At 30.9% G+C, this 16,280-nt stretch overlaps 2 protein-coding genes across 2 annotated transcripts in view; one reads left to right on the top strand and one right to left on the bottom strand.

The window, feature by feature from the left end:
* Positions 1-4,325, top strand: part of LOC107023820 (methylsterol monooxygenase 2-2) — a 6,942-nt gene extending 2,617 nt beyond the window's left edge. The window contains exons 2-7 of the mRNA XM_015224631.2: positions 522-659; positions 1,342-1,487; positions 1,728-1,847; positions 1,939-2,151; positions 2,239-2,319; positions 3,876-4,325. Coding sequence (XP_015080117.1) covers positions 522-659; positions 1,342-1,487; positions 1,728-1,847; positions 1,939-2,151; positions 2,239-2,319; positions 3,876-3,957 — 780 coding nt within the window. The 3' untranslated portion in view covers positions 3,958-4,325. The remainder of the gene's footprint in view (positions 1-521; positions 660-1,341; positions 1,488-1,727; positions 1,848-1,938; positions 2,152-2,238; positions 2,320-3,875) is intronic.
* A 1,392-nt stretch (positions 4,326-5,717) lies between these two features.
* Positions 5,718-8,083, bottom strand: LOC107023786 (probable protein phosphatase 2C 24). The gene is made up of 4 exons (XM_015224583.2): positions 7,388-8,083; positions 6,776-7,093; positions 6,573-6,678; positions 5,718-6,332 (listed from the first exon to the last, which is right to left on the bottom strand). The coding sequence occupies exons 1-4, from the start codon at positions 7,874-7,876 to the stop codon at positions 6,013-6,015; spliced, it is 1,233 nt and encodes a 410-aa protein (XP_015080069.1). The 5' UTR covers positions 7,877-8,083; the 3' UTR covers positions 5,718-6,012.
* Between the last annotated feature and the right edge of the window lie 8,197 nt (positions 8,084-16,280).

The raw sequence follows: 16,280 nt of genomic DNA, 5'->3' as shown, positions 1-16,280 counted from the left end.
GGGGGGGGGGGGGGGGAGTTGAGAATTTGATGGTTATTTGGCCACGTTCAAAACTATGGGTAGTGTGGGTCCACCCATCGACCCTGCTTCCCCTTATATACCAGGCTCTAGTCAGTGTCAGAATTCAGTGACATGCACTAACGTCACATCCCATGGGATTGCAATTTCAGACAAAAGAAAAAAACAGGGTGAAGCAATGAACTTCTAAGCCTTGTTAAGTGTTTTTCTTTTCTCTTTTCCATTTCAAAGACCACTTCTCCCAGTAGAGTTTGATTGCAAGACATCCTAACATAAAAGCACCTCTTAGAGGTTATTTTTTTCCTTGGTTATCAAATCACTATTAATTTTACTTACAGCTGTCTGCTTCCATATTTGCTTGTTATATAATGTTGCCATAGTCAACTTTGCAGTTTGATGTTCTTTTCCAATTAAATGAAATTCATGTGTCTGTATTGCATCATTATGAGTAGTTACGAAGTGATAAATACCTGAGCCTTTTTTTTTTATTCGTGATGTTTCAGTATCTGATTACAAATTTCAATGACTTCCAATTGGCTTGTCTTGGAAGTTTCTTTCTTCATGAAAGTGTCTTCTTCTTGTCTGGACTTCCTTTCATTCTTCTAGAAAGGGCAGGATGGTTGAGCAAATACAAAATTCAGGTATCACTTTTTTACTTTATTAAGTGAATTACAAGGATTTATCATTTTTCTTCATTAAACATTCTCAATTTGTCTCGGTGTCAATTATGTGCTGTCTGCTCAAAAACATTTTTGTTTTTCTTCTATTGAAATTCTTAGAGCGGGACAGATCTTAAATAAGAAGGAAATTTCTCTTAAAATGTTCATATTTAAGTGAAACATATTTTGCATCTTCATGCATCTATCGTGTCTAACATAAAGAGTCTGTTCTTTTTCTCGCCAACGGCCAAGTGTATTGCAGCATAGCACTTAAGAAAGGAGATTATTGATTTAACCTAGAAATTTGCTACTGTCTATATTTTGTATGACAAAAGCACTTTTTTCATCCATTTTTTGCTCTTCTTCCTGCATAAAAAGTTATCAAGGACTTCATATTTTGTATCAACAATTAAATTTAGAGTATTCGATGAATTTCTTAAAAGTATAATTTCATATTGAAAGCAAATAGTTCTGACAAACATTCAAATTCTTCCGGAAGCTGATTTTTTTACCATTTGACTTTCTTTTATCTTTTCTAACTCTCTCACATTATAACCTGTTTTTTTCCCCAAAGCTGATAGTTAATATGTCTTCTGATGAAGTATTTTTGACCTTGTCTTACTGAATCTCAATAGTAGAATTCCTGACCTCTCATTTGTTGCAGACAAAAAATAATACTCCTGCAGCTCAGGAGAAATGTATCACTCGCCTGTTGCTGTATCATTTTTGTGTTAATCTCCCGCTTATGATGGCATCCTATCCAGTTTTCAAATTAATGGGGATGCGAAATACTCTTCCGTTGCCGTCCTGGTACTTTCAGGTTCTTTATATACTAAAGCTTAGCAGTGACATCTGTATATGATTATCTTAAATTTTGGTGGTGGTGACAGATCCGCAAAATTTTGTCAGCTGCCAAATATGTTTCTTTTGTCTTCTAGTCTTTTGACTTATTCTATCTGTTTTTGTTGGGGTTGTCATGAGGTATCGAAGGTGTTTTATGTTTGTTTATTGATGTCTTGGGAGTGAATTGCGAATATTTTGCTTCTGTAGGAAAGTGATCTCTACGCAAGTATTATTCTACTTCATCCTGGAGGATTTTGTATTCTACTGGGGACACAGGATTTTACATACTAAATGGCTCTACAAGCATGTCCACAGTGTCCATCACGAGTCAGTGAAGAGCATTTTGTTTTCAAATCAATATTTCATTTCTGTTTTTTGGTCCCCATTCCTTCACATCTGATGTTTGTTATATCCACAGGTATGCAACACCATTTGGATTGACCTCTGAATATGCTCACCCTGCTGAAATTCTTTTTCTTGGATTTGCTACAATAGTGGGTCCAATCATTACTGGGCCCCATTTGATAACATTATGGTTGTGGATGATAGTTAGAGTCCTTGAGACAGTTGAAGCACATTGTGGTTACCATTTCCCATGGAGCCTATCAAACTTCTTGCCATTATATGGGGGGTCTGTACACAAATTTACTCTTAGAGAACTGTTAGTTCATTTGTCTACATCAACTATATGTCTGAAACTGCTACTTTTGTTTCCCAGGGCTGATTTTCATGATTATCATCACCGACTGCTCTACACAAAGTCTGGAAATTATTCTTCAACATTTGTTTACATGGACTGGTAATTCTCTCCTATAAACTAACAATGAGAAAGTCAATTTCGTGTTTGAAATGCTACTAAATGCTGAAGATCATTTTGTGTGGTAGTGTTGATTATATAGCCAAAATTCAACTCCTGTGTTTTACCAGAATCAAGAACATTTACCTCACCTTGGGAGTTGATTAGGGGTGTCAAAAATGAACCCGAACATGGGTAACCCGCCCAACCCGCCCAAAATTTCAAGGGTTGGGCTCAAGATAATTTGAATAGGGTTCAACATCAACCCATTCAAGTCTAACCCATTTGAAAAGAATTCTCAGTTGAGCCCAATTCAATCTCCAATTACAACCCGTTTTAAGACTTTTTGTTAAGATATGTTCATATATTAAATGTATGAATTATTATCTATTTAACATCTTATAGGATTTATCTATCCATTTGTTACTTTTTTAACAAAAAACTTGAGCAAAAATTCAAATTGTGATTGTAAAAGTTAAATATCAATATGTTAAATTATTGAGATTAATCGGGTCAAATTGGACGGGTCAAGACCCAACCCATTTTTTAGCCCATTTGAGCCCAACCCGTTTGAACCCAAATTAAATTTGAATGGGTCAGGACCCAACCCAATTTCTATTTCAATCCCTTATAATATTTCCAATTTCAACCCAACCAGCCCATTTGACACCCCTAGAGTTGATCTTTGTTGTCGCACAACCCCTCCGAAAAAAGAAATAAATAAGAAAAGAATGTATAAAAAATATAAGAATAGCAAAATATGGTGAAGGTCTAAATTTTCTAAGGGTTGTTTCTCCTTTCTTACAAGTTCTACTTGATGCTTCTCCATATTGAGCAAGCCCTTTAGGATAACCCATGATTGTTTCTGGACAGTCATAAAGTTTCTGAGAGCATGGCAATGCCTCAAATTTGATTAGCCCTTCAATATATTTTTTTTCTAAAGTTCTAAAATCAAAAAAATTAAATTGGAATTGGTAAGCAAGAAAATATTACCTTTGGGCCCTTAACTTGAATTATGCAAAACCAAAAAATCAGCGAGGTAGTTTACCCTCAAAACAAGTCAGAAACCTTTGCATTTAGTATTGAACACAGTTGAGTAAATTGTGTAGAAATATAGTGAATAAAATGGCAGAGTTGGGTCTCTGGAAATGTAGTAGTCAGGCTTGGCAGTTGTAAAGCAGCACTTGATTACCTTGTCTGTTCGCAGAAATATGAGAAGTTGTTATGCAGTTTCAGTTTCTTGAAACTAAAAGAGAGCATACTGTTGACAGAAATGTGTCTTTCCAGGCTAACAGAAGAGTATCGTAGAGCCACAAAATTCTTTTAGGAGTTGGCATGAATATGTCAACACAATTCTGATGAAGCCTTGAGACAAAGACATTGGAAGTTTAGGACATCATTCTCTGTACTCGTTTTTCATTATGACTGCTAATCTCAATCTCAGTGATGTATCTGATAATTTTTGGAAGTTTTCATTTTTTATTTCATTGCCGAATTGAATAAAAGTTTGAGGTATCATGTCGTGTGTGAATAATTTGATTTATCTCTTTCTTTTTTAGGTTATTTGGTACTGACAAGGGTTACAGAAGATTGAAGGTGCTGAAGAGTGATGCATGTGAAGCTGAGGGTAAAGAAATGTAGAGATGTGAAAGGGTAAGTTTTGGCTGGTCTGGCATTGCAAGACGGGCTTATGTACAAGAGCGTATAGGTGAAGGTTTCTGTTGTTGATACCTCAGTTTTATGTGCTTGTGTTCCATTGTAGTTATGGCATGAACATCGTCTACTTTGTAGTGTCATCTTAGAAATTAGAAGCATGTCTTGGAAAATTTCTCCTTGCAAATGTGCCTGCCTTTGTTTCGGCTATTTACGTTATTCAAGTTCCATTATTTACATGTTTCTTCTCATTGATGGGGGACCTATGTTGGAACCAACTTAATCTGATTTTTATGATCTCAACTACAATGCCCTGAATCTGTCGGTTAATATACTGGTCCTTGGAGTATTGAAAACAATCTTCCATGTCTGGAGAAAAAAGTTGCTAGTCATTATTATGTCTTTCCTGTTTTTACTTCTCTGAAGTTTTGTTCTTTGCTAAGTTCAGAATCGGCAGGAAGCTGAGGAAAAATATTATGTACTTCCTGCTTTCCCAGTTAATATGCATCTCGAGCTCCAACTTCCATTCATTATGGTTTGGTTTTGCTTGTACCGCAACCATTTTACTGAACATTACTTTGAAGTAGTTTGTGTTTCTCTTGGACTGGACTGTTCAATGGAACTTCTGGGGTAGTTGCTGAAATCATTTAATGTTATTGCGTCAACTATTTCACTGAAATATGCACTTTATCTGTGTATGAAGTTATGGATCTTCAACATAAAACTATTGAAGTTTCAAATGAAGAATATAGTGATTGGCCGGTTATTCATCACGTGCGGGTTTAGTTATTGATTTTAATTAATTCCACATATCGTATCCTCTCAATAGGTCTGAATGAATTATTTTCTTCTTTTCAATTTGTAAATGACCACGAGTATATGATCATCATGTTTGCATGAACAATTACTGGGTACATTCAGAAACTGGTCTCTCACGGCAACTACAAAACCAAATATCTATCACATGGTGTACTAAATGATTGTTTTGTTACATTATTAGACTTTACACGCATCCAATTTTCTTTACTTGCCAACTCAAAAATATGTTGTTTTGGTCATAAGATTGAAAAAGAAAGAGCCCCACCCCGCCAAAAAAATATTAGTTGTGTGAATAAGGCTTGTAACAATCCAAGCTACGTGTAATGCATAAGTGAGGGCGTGTAGCCAAAAAATCAACATCACTATCCTGGGGACCCTAAAGAAAGGAGAACTTTTAACATTCTTCATATATCATAAAGAACTTGTAGGCTGTTGCCAAATGGTGGAGACCAAAGTTAATGAGAGAGACTTGTACAGGAAAGTTGTTCTATTGGGACAACTAATTTGGAACTTTACTTCGGTGTTATCTTTAGGCTACATATAAAATTGACTATAAATTTTATAATCATCCACCCTAATGTTTAAGATTTTAATCATTCTATACATATCCTCAACTTTTTAGATCACTCAATTTGAGACATGACAAAGTAGCATGCAATTCAAATTAGAGGGGACAGTCGAGTAGATAATTCAAATTAGAGGGGGACAATGAAGTAGATACCCCTCTCAACTAAAGTCACTTTTTAAATGCAATATTGCATTTTTTCGAAAATTAAATTAAATCACATTTATTTAATAATTAATTATATAAAAATATTATAAATTACCATCCGTATCATTTTAACTCACCGGAGGGAGCATCAAATTCATCAGAATTAACAGAAATAGACGTACCACACTTAAAAGATACTAATGATAAACTTTGATTCTTCGCGGATTTTTTTTTTTCGGGCATTTGTAAATTTGATAATTGAAATTATAGTCTTAATCTGTACATACTAAATCCCTTAGATAATTTAAAGCAGTGCAGAACAAGGTTAACAAAACCTAAAACTCTCATTTTGAGGATTCCCCTCTTTTCCCCAAATCATTTTCTTCCAATTTCAACCTCTAAAGAGCTAATCTAAAACTGAATACCACCTTAAACACCATCCAAAATAAACACACTAAAATGTAACATAAAAGCGAAAAAAAGGCTGCAAAAAAAAAAGGCTTCAATGCTGTCTACTTATTGTTCTTCAAATCAACCACGACAACGCTGACGTTGTCGTAGCTCCGCCTAGCAAGGGCTAGTTTTGTCAAAAGCATCGATGCATCAGAGCAACACTGGTCGGAATTCGCCTCGCCGTCGGTTCCATTTTCCGGCATTGACGCCGGCGATGCATTCCCTTTCAGGCACATTCCGGCAACGCCACATGCAGTGTCGTTTGAGACTACGTCCCATAATCCGTCACTTGCTAAAATCAAACAGTCATCCTCCGATGTTCGATCAGTTATCGTCACTTCTGGCTCGCAGATCACATACGGCTTCAAATAATTATCACCTGCATATATTTTACACACATTCGTAAGTATCATCGTGTCCGATTCAGTTATCAAAGCAAAACATAGACCTGTATCAATGAACCTCTTTATCGAAAAATTAAAAATAATTTCTTAGTCACAAATGGAATAGGGAAAGAGAACTCGAACACTCAATTTTAATTTTAGATGTGACATTCGGCATTGCTCTTCTCAAATTCCTGAATCTGTCTACGAAGAAGGGTCAAGTTAATTTTACTTACCAATGGCTCTTGACATAGCCAAAACGCCTGAAACACGAGGGCCGTCCCAGTAGATTACTCTGCCACCAGCTTCCTGGATGCGGTTAAGTTCATCTGGACGATCAGGCTGAAAAGTAACATATACACAAAAATTAATTACAGATCAAAGCGATTTTGATTTTATCACAACTACTTTTTTTGTTTGTATTGGACGAGGGATTTACTTTTTGATCGTTAGAAAGAGGAATAGCTTTGCCATTCCGGCAAAGAATAGCTCTGGAATCACCACAATTAGCGACAATAATCTTGTCCGGCGTAACAACTGCGACTACCGCGGTTGAACCAACGGCGTCACATTCCGGTGTATGAAGTTCGCAACGGCATGTGGCTCCGGTTACGCTCTTGTTCCATTCAATCACTTCTTTGTCCATTCGATTGAAGCTTCGGTTCATTAAATGCTCCCACTCTTCATGATCTCCTTCTGTGTTCTCCAGCTCCTCCTTCACCAGCTCGTGTAACCTCTCTTTACACTTGGTCGCCACCTACAAAATCACACAAATATATACACTGCCCACAACTTATATAATTAATAAGCTGAAGACGTAAAATTGTCGGCAGGGGCGAGGTTGTAGCATTAAATCAACGAGTTGAACTCTATCCGAACAATTTGTGTGAAAAAATGTTGAGATTATTACTACTATTGAGTTTTGATTCCATAATTGTGATGAATTTAGTGATGAAAATAAAGATTGATTTTGTCAAGTTTAAATCCTGAATCTGCCTGTATGCATGAGTTAAATTCAAGAGGGAGTTGAGTAATTCAGTTATTAACATACATGAGAGCAGCCATGACCATCGTAAACGGCAAAGTAATGTAATTCTCCACTGTTTCCTTGTTCCATTTGGCAAAATGAAGGATGAATTGCGACTGCATCTTCCATATCTCTTCTCCTTCCACAAACAGAGGCGAAGCCAAACTTTGGGTAAGCCACTGACTGAACAAGGAGAGTAGAATTCAAAGGACCCAAATATGGAGTCAAAATAATAGTTGGCGGTGACCCTTTCGTCTCTACTAATCTCAGTTGTTCTTCATCATCGTCGGTGCTAGAACTTTCCACAGCGTTATCACAAATCCTTGAAACAGAACCAGAAATAAGTTTCAATTTTGGACGTTTAATTCCATTCTCTGTTTCGGGTTGCGTTACTCCAGCTATGACCTTTATTTTTCGAAGCTCCATTCTCCTCCTCCTCACCGCCCGTGAACTTGATTCACACGGTGATGATGAATCAGTTTCAGTCACAACTCCAAAACAGACTTCTGCCATTCACACTCTTATAACAAGCAAGACAACTTCAGAAACTGAAGAGGCCTTTAATTTTTAAGTCCCCGCTCAGAAAAATATGCAGTTTACAGAACCATTGCCGGAAAAATTAAGTGCAGTAAACACAGAGAGAGAAGACAAACGTAAAAATCAGTGGCAGATACAACGAGTACCCCCATATAAAAAGGAAGTCACTTTCGCTATTCATTTTGTGTGTCATTTTTCTATAGGACGAAAATTTATTATATATTTAGAAATAAACATTCATATTTCTGTGCAATTATTTTATGTCAAATATTACTTTCTCTTTCAATTTATTTAGCTCGATAAGATCAACAAAGTAAAATAAATTATAAATTTAAACATATAGTATTGAAATGGTGAAACATTTCATGCGGGGTAAATTTACACTCGTAGAAGTATATAATATACTGATTTGGTTAATTAAAGAATATGAATTTGAGTCTTGAATATAAAAAAAATCTTGGTAGAAAATATTTTCTTGGGGATTTCTTCCGGATGAGTTCTTACATGGAACAAATTTAAAGTATTTAGGCTTTATATGAATAAGCGTTTGATCATGCAATATTACATCACAATAAATGAAATTAGTGTTTAAACATGTGATGTCATGCTCTTTTCATTTCATATCATGAGTTGAAATCTCATATTCTTCAAGAATCACAATTTGAAAATTCTATATCGTAATTTGAATTTTTTGTATTCATGATTTGAGATTTTTTAAATGCAAAAATTGACTCACAAATTTATATTATAGAAATAACCTCACATTTGTAATCACATTATTACTTTTTTAAATTTATTATTCTTATCAACATAAAATTTATTATTACTTTAAATTTAGTGAATATAAATGATAAAGTAAAAATTAATTTGCTGAATATAAATAAGAACAGAGGGAGTAATACTTTTTTGATTATTCATAATTAAAAAAAAGAACTTTTCTTTTGGCTACATATGAAAAATGTTTAAAGCATTTTAATATTTTTAAAAAGCCACAAAATTGAATGTTGTTTGATAATTACTACTTTTAATATGTTTAATTTTAGCACGAAATCAATGCGCTGAAAATGTATAATCGCACACAAGTGAAACGAGGCATGAACCATTAAGATATTGACACACAAGTAAAACAAAGCGTGTATGAACCATTATGATATTTATACAAATAAAAATTGTCATAACTTGAGTGATGATATGATCTATGAATATGAAAATATAGTTACGGATAATATTGATCAACAAATGATTCAAAATAACAAAATTGGTTCATCTTATCGGTTACATGATTGAGAAATGTAAGATCAACTTGAAAAAGTTATCCGTACTATGTGTCAAAATTGTATTAAAGATCAATATACTATAATTTATGTTTAATTATTTTTTTAATTGAATTAAAATTAAATAAAACAGTTACTTAAATGAAGAACAAATTAACTTTGTAATACGAATTTCTTATGCAGTTTCTAATTTTTTATTTATTTGATAAAATTGAATAAACAATTAAAATTATTTTAAAAATTTTCCAATTTATGTATTCTTATATTATATTTAATGAAAAGAAAATTTCATATCATATATTCAAATAAAACTTTCACCTTATCTCACAATTTTATATTATTATATCATATAATTTCATATAAGTAAAAATCCTAAAAAGAAGATTACTAACTGCAACACATCATTATAAATTTACGATAAACTAAAACAGTCGTTTCATGCATTTAAGTGCAGAGGGGCTTAAACCAAAGAATTTGTACCGTATGTTTCCCTTTATGATTACATTTGTCTTTTCATATCTAACACTATTATAAATAAAAATAAAAAAAAGGGGGAAAGTGAACATGAACGTATGAAAAAAATTATATTCTACGTGACACGTTAAAATTTTTTTAAATAAAATTATCAGCAGACCTAACAATTCATCGAATGTCAATTTGATCATTAATTAAATTAAATTATACTAATTAATAAACAGAAATTATAAATGCATTTTTTGTAATTTGTGGCGTAAATTTTAGCTTGCTTATTAAATAAAATGAAAATATAAAAAATGTATTCTTTGCGATTTGTGGTCTAAATTTTAGCATGTATAAATTTTAGCATGCTAATAATGTTTAAATAAATTAAAAATATAAAATTGGGAAAAATATCTACGAAATGAATGTGTGGGGCTACTCCTCTTAATTTGACGTCTTCGAAATCTTTTTTTAATTTGAAATTTTTAATTTGAATTTTGAGTGTGAGAAAGTTCTAAAAGGGAGCACCTCTCTTTGAATTAGGTAAATATAGAACATGAATTCAAATTAATTAAATTCGTTATAAGAATTAAAAATTGGATAACTTTTAAAAAAATATATAAAAAAATATTAAAAATACTTTTAAATTTAGTATCAATTATTAGTTTCAGCTTTGAATAATTGACTATATCTTAAAAATATCCATTTACCTGACTAAGTGATCTTAAATACACACTTGATGAAGTCATATATGTATGATACATTTCTAAAATTTTCGTCAAGTTTTAAATTATTCTCAACTCTTTATTGAGAGATATATATTCAGTTTTATTTATTTGAGATCACTTACGATATCACAAATAGAATATATTTAAATTATATTAATCAAGTAAAAAGTATTTTTAAGACGATTAATAATTTAAAAATAAAATTAAAAAAATCATATCATATTAAAAAATATTTTAAATATTATTTTAATAAGAGCTAAAAATAAGAAACGTGGCTAAAGTAGGGATAGAAAGAAGTAGGCATAGCAGGTCGCGTGAAACGAGTTGTCCCCAAAGTTTTATGTTGTGTGAGTCACACACAATTCATATAAATAGTCCTTTCTTTAATTTAAAATATTAATAAGAGTCAATTTTTTTTAAAGAATTTTAAAAAATTATAATAATATCACGCATTTTATATTTTGTAATATAATATCACACATTTTATATTTTCTGAAATAATGCATTTGATAGCTTTTTTATATTTGTTAGTATAATTTATTCTGACATTTAAACTAAATTTAATCATGTAAATATAGAGTTTAGTTTGCTGAAAAAATGCAAAAAGTTTACACGTATTTCCTTCTTCCTTGTGGCTTACAGTTTATTGATAGTGACACTCCATCTAACATATTGCCACCTTTCCATTGTCTTTTCACTATTACTTCCTCTCTTTGTCTCACTATTTTTAGTAAATACTACTACTCCACTAACAACTTTTTTTTATTAGTAAAAAAAGTAAATAAAATTTCATACATCAAGTAATCATGATGACCCCTCCCAATTAAAAGAAAGCTTAGTATACTTTTTTATTTCTACTTGGTATTTGATATTTTAAATTGAAATTTTTAGACACTTTTGTTCAATGAATTTGAATCATTAAAAAACATTTACCCCTCTAGAACAAGTCTAACTAATAAAGAAAGCTTAATTTTGGTGATTTATTGCTGGTTCAACTACCCAACTCATAATTAGGATTTTGTCACCTAAAATGAATTTGCATAATGCAAAGAATTAATTAAAGGTAAGGACACGTGTTAGAAGCGTATGTTTTAAGAGGAATTTGGAATTTGGATTGGCAGCCTGGCATGACAATTGGAAAGAAGATAGACAGACAAAGACAGTCTTCAAAGAAGTATTACTAGTATTTATTTTTAATATAAGAATTAAGATTCTTAGCTATTTTATAATTTTAAAGAATAAAATAATAAATAAGTAACTTTTAATATTCGTTCTTAAATATTTTTGCTATGGGGCAAAGTACCTCTACCTTTCATGGACTAAAGGAAGTGCTACGTAATTCTTTTTATTTAAAAAATATTTAATGATACTATTATTATTTTATGGATTTCTCATTTAAAAGAATAAATTGTATTATTTTTTTCTCTCTGATATTATTGTTAGAAAATGTTCGTTTTTATAATTTTTCTTTAAAAAATTGCTTTTCTAGACAAATACTTTAAAAAAATAATAATAATTTGTATTTGGTTAATTAATTTGAAAAATGCTTTGATAACCATATTGTGTGGATGTTTTTTTATATAAACAAGTACTTTTTCCGAGTTAAATTATGAAAAAGACAAGATCAATAAATTTTTAATATTAAAATTATTTTTTAAAAATTGTTTTAAATATCTATCATGTTAAATATTATTTTTATTAATTAAAGGGTATACATTTAAAGTTTTAGTCAATATTTCACATAGATTAATAAAAAAAAGTTATTACTGCAATATTCATAAGATGATTTAAAAATAATTAAAAATAACAAGCAAAATAAATTCAACTACTCTTCATTCATCTATTAGCTTCAAAATATCCGTCTCTATTAGCTCCAGAATATCCTTATCATCCACCATACACTTTCGTTCTTAATAAAATATTTTAAATTCAAGTATACTTAACTACAAGCCCTCTTTATTAAAAAACCTTATATCTTTAATAAAAAAAAAAATTCAACGCGATATAAATTTATTCAAGATTCTAATATAAAAACGTCGGTGGGACATATATAGATCCAACTAAATTTAATTAAGCATGAGAAGGAAGAAGGATAGATGAGGTGGGGGCATAGTTGAAGGAGAAACTAAGCAGTTGTGGTGTTAATGTTACGCAAGAAAGTGTACACGTATGTTTCCAAATGCTACATGTATCTCTTCAAAACATGCTCAGTGTCTCTCACTCTGCACTAAACAGGCAAACAAGTGTGTGTGATTTTCAGTGTTTCTCTGTAAACCAAGTGCCTCATACGATTTACTGTACTATTCGAAACAAGAGTAGCCATTGAACATTTGACGAGTTCAGACATGAAAATCAAAAGGCCATTCTCCCTGTTTCTATCTAGAAAACTAGAACTAGAAGGTGATGATCATTTTTTTGGGGGGGAAAAAGCACAGATATGTTTTTAAATCATCGTAAATGATAAACGTTATATATATATATATATGTCTTTCGTTATATTTTTGAGTATTGATACACTTTGTTAAAAAATTAAATAGAAATATGTGATATAATTTTATTAATATTTAAAAAATATCGAATCGGTGAATTTGATTAAAACACTATATGTCCTCTAATATAAAAGTATATATGTTTTAGCTTTTGAATGATAGGAGTATCAATGTCCTAAAAGTATGATAGATGTATTTCCATATAATTTGCAATAATTCGAGGGGATATAAATATTGAGAAAATTACGCGGTTAAGCAAACTTATACTACTTAATTACTTATCATAGCTATAATTTGTTATAGTTAGCATTCACGACTAACATTGTACATTAATTACGTGGGCTGACTTCAAGTTTGTATAATTAGTCACATTTGTATATGTATAATTCGTCAGAAGTACAAATACATATGTATGATATACAATTATCTAATCGATATACATATATAATTTATCTCTCTTCCACTCTCTGCCCTCTCTCGCTCGCCTTTTTCCTCTCTCTCCCATATACATATACTATTCACCTCTCTTCCACTCTCGTTCGCTTCTCTCCTCCCTCTCTCAATCTCGCTTGCCATACAAATGCATATGTATAATATACAATTATTTAATCGATATAATATATAATTCATCTTTCTCTCACTTTTTGCCCTCTCTCGCCTCTTTCTTCTCTCTTCTAGTCTCGCTCGCATCTCTCCTCCCTATAACATATAGCTATGAATTGTAATTATTAAATTATAACTATGGAGATTTTTGAATGACAATATATGAAAGTTCCCCTTAAAAAATTGAGATATTTTTTCAAACAAATATAATTTTTTTTTAAAAAAAGAGTTAATAGTAAGAGTAATATTGACAAACAAAGAAATTAATTAATAAGATGAAAAATCAAATGTACTAGATAGTTATTTTAAATAAAATAATTAATTAATATGAAACCAGAAGGAGTAATAAGTAAAACCAAAAAACTATATTGCTCCATTTAAGTTAACAATATTATATCCTTACTTTTTTTTAATAACAAAAGGTTTGTCAGGTATAACTTATAAGCTATCATACTATAACAAATAAAATAATTTAATACTAATATAATATTAGCTATATTATATTTAGAGATAATAATAAGTATATCTATTTATAATTAAAAAATTATTAATATCGTAAAAGATTTTAACAATTTTAAATAGCATTTACTCAATTAATTCTAACTATTTTTACAGTAATTTTGAATAATAACATTAACTCTATTAACTCTATATACTTTTATAATAGTATTAAAAAATTAATTATCACTAAATACGTATATTGCTTTCTATCACACCGGAATGAATTTCATATGATCCATGTTAATGCCTACTAAGAGATCATGTCATAAATCATCATATTTGATTTGATGTATGAAAGAAAATATAATTTAATTTGACACACTTTTTGTTGACTGGGAAGATAACACTAACTTTATTAGGAACTAAGAATGTATCTTTACAAATCATATACTATATTCTTAGCTGTTCTCAATTTGAAGGTTTTATATATGTATATAGCATAAGAATAAATTAATTATATTAGTATATTATACATATCAAACATTTTTAAATAATTTAGTAAGCCTCAGGAATAGTAACGATCAGACAAATAAATTAAAACATAAAAATATTATTTAAATTTTGAATCGATCACCGGTCAAAATTGGCAATAGCGGGCATGATGAGAGAGGGAGATATCAAAGCATGCAACGCGGAAGTGTGCGAAGTGTGCTGAGTGTTGTAACTAAAATACAGCAAAGATGGTTTTGCCGCACTTTGAATCTTTAGACTGAATTAGAACTTTCAGAATGAAATTCTTCATCTGTGGGCTGCTGCTGGTTTTTGTGACCTCATACATCATCCAATTTATACTATCTCAACTATGACACAATTTTATATTTGCAAACTTAAATTATACATCTGTATAATGCATTTAAATATTCGGATCTTAAACATATCAGATAGAGTAGTGTATTTTATTGATATTAAGTCATAAGAGTGATTGAATTAGTTTAGTAACTGATATTTCATAAGAAAAAATCAGAAATTAATTGTTTTGTTAATGTCTGTTCAGTCGAGTTCGTTACACTAATTTGAGATCTATTGCGCGAAAAGAAAAAACACTTAGCAATTGTGGATTTTCCCAAAAACTATTATTGTTATTACAAAGCTATTTTTAGGGTGTGGGATTCAGTGTTTTCATCTATGTAATTTGTTTAAGATTGATACATATCTGAGTCTAGAAGAGAACTAACGGGTATCTAGGAACTCAATAAATTTAATTAATAACTTAATGTTATTATATATTAATATAAATTTATATATGTAAAATTTTAAATTTTAAATTTTTTTCTCTATTGATCAGATACTTTGTGGTGAAGAAACGTTAGAGCGCGATTTAAATATCTGGCTTTTTTGAGAGGCTAAGGGCAGATTCTCAGCATCCTGTCTGCGCGATTATCCATTTTGCCACGAACATGTAGTAGAAAATTATGCCAAATACAGCCTGGAGCGCTGCAGGCAGCAAAGGGCGTTTGTGTTTGTACCTCACTAAAAACATCTCAAACTCGAACTTTTAGACCTATTATTAAGAGATCAATTAGCAAGATCAAAGACAAATTACAACTTTTAATTAGTTTTCGTTTGACATTTTATATGTAGTACGATAAATTTTTAAAATTTAATATCATGATATGTTTAAGATCATATATTCAAGTAAATTTTTGATACATGATGCATGCATTTAAATTTAAGATCAGATATTCAAATTGCGTGACGATTTGTCAAAATTAAATTAAAACACATAAGAATAAAACGTTTGCTATGCAAACAGGCCAAAACTGATTTTAAAACATAGTGCTAAAATTTACTCCATAATTAAGAAAGTGAAAGTCTTCTCAATTTTCAAATCATATGGCTAAATGTAATTCCCTAAATATCCCATTTTATCTTATCTAGCTTGATGTTATTTTATTTACCTTCCAAATGAGATAAATTAATCCTAGAATTATTACCAAAGACGATAGTTTCGAAATAATTTTATCTGCAAACCAAATAACCCTTAATTTCTTGGGAAAATTATATATAAATAAAAAATTATTAATTCAAATTAAATGCTATAAATATATTTTGATTTAATTGTGCCCTATAACAAACTATTGCTATTTTCACCTCTCTCCTTGGTGGAATCTCGCTCGTCACTCTCGGTTGGTGGCAGCCTCGTTCGCCTCTCTCGCTTTTATACAAATACAAATTATAAAATTCTTTTGTGTTTATATAAAGCGAGAGAAAAATTGTATATATACACATATTTTCGTTCCTCTGTCTCAAATCTCGCACGCCACTCTCCCAGATCTCGCTCGCCACCGTCGCCTCTCTTGCTTATACAAACAAAAACGAAATGTAT

Source organism: Solanum pennellii, chromosome 6 (genome assembly GCF_001406875.1).
Source record: "Solanum pennellii chromosome 6, SPENNV200".
Classification (NCBI taxonomy): domain Eukaryota; kingdom Viridiplantae; phylum Streptophyta; class Magnoliopsida; order Solanales; family Solanaceae; genus Solanum; species Solanum pennellii.
This window is presented reverse-complemented; position numbering and strand designations above follow the sequence as displayed.

Coding starts and splice junctions, on each gene's coding strand:
- LOC107023786 (XM_015224583.2), bottom strand. CDS start 7,876: ATGGCAGAAGTCTGTTTTGGAGTTGTGACTGAAACTGATTCATCATCA. Junction 7,094..7,387: donor ATGGTCATGGCTGCTCTCAT/GTATGTTAATAA, acceptor GTGATTTTGTAG/GTGGCGACCAAGTGTAAAGA. Junction 6,333..6,572: donor GGCTATGTCAAGAGCCATTG/GTAAGTAAAATT, acceptor AAATATATGCAG/GTGATAATTATTTGAAGCCG.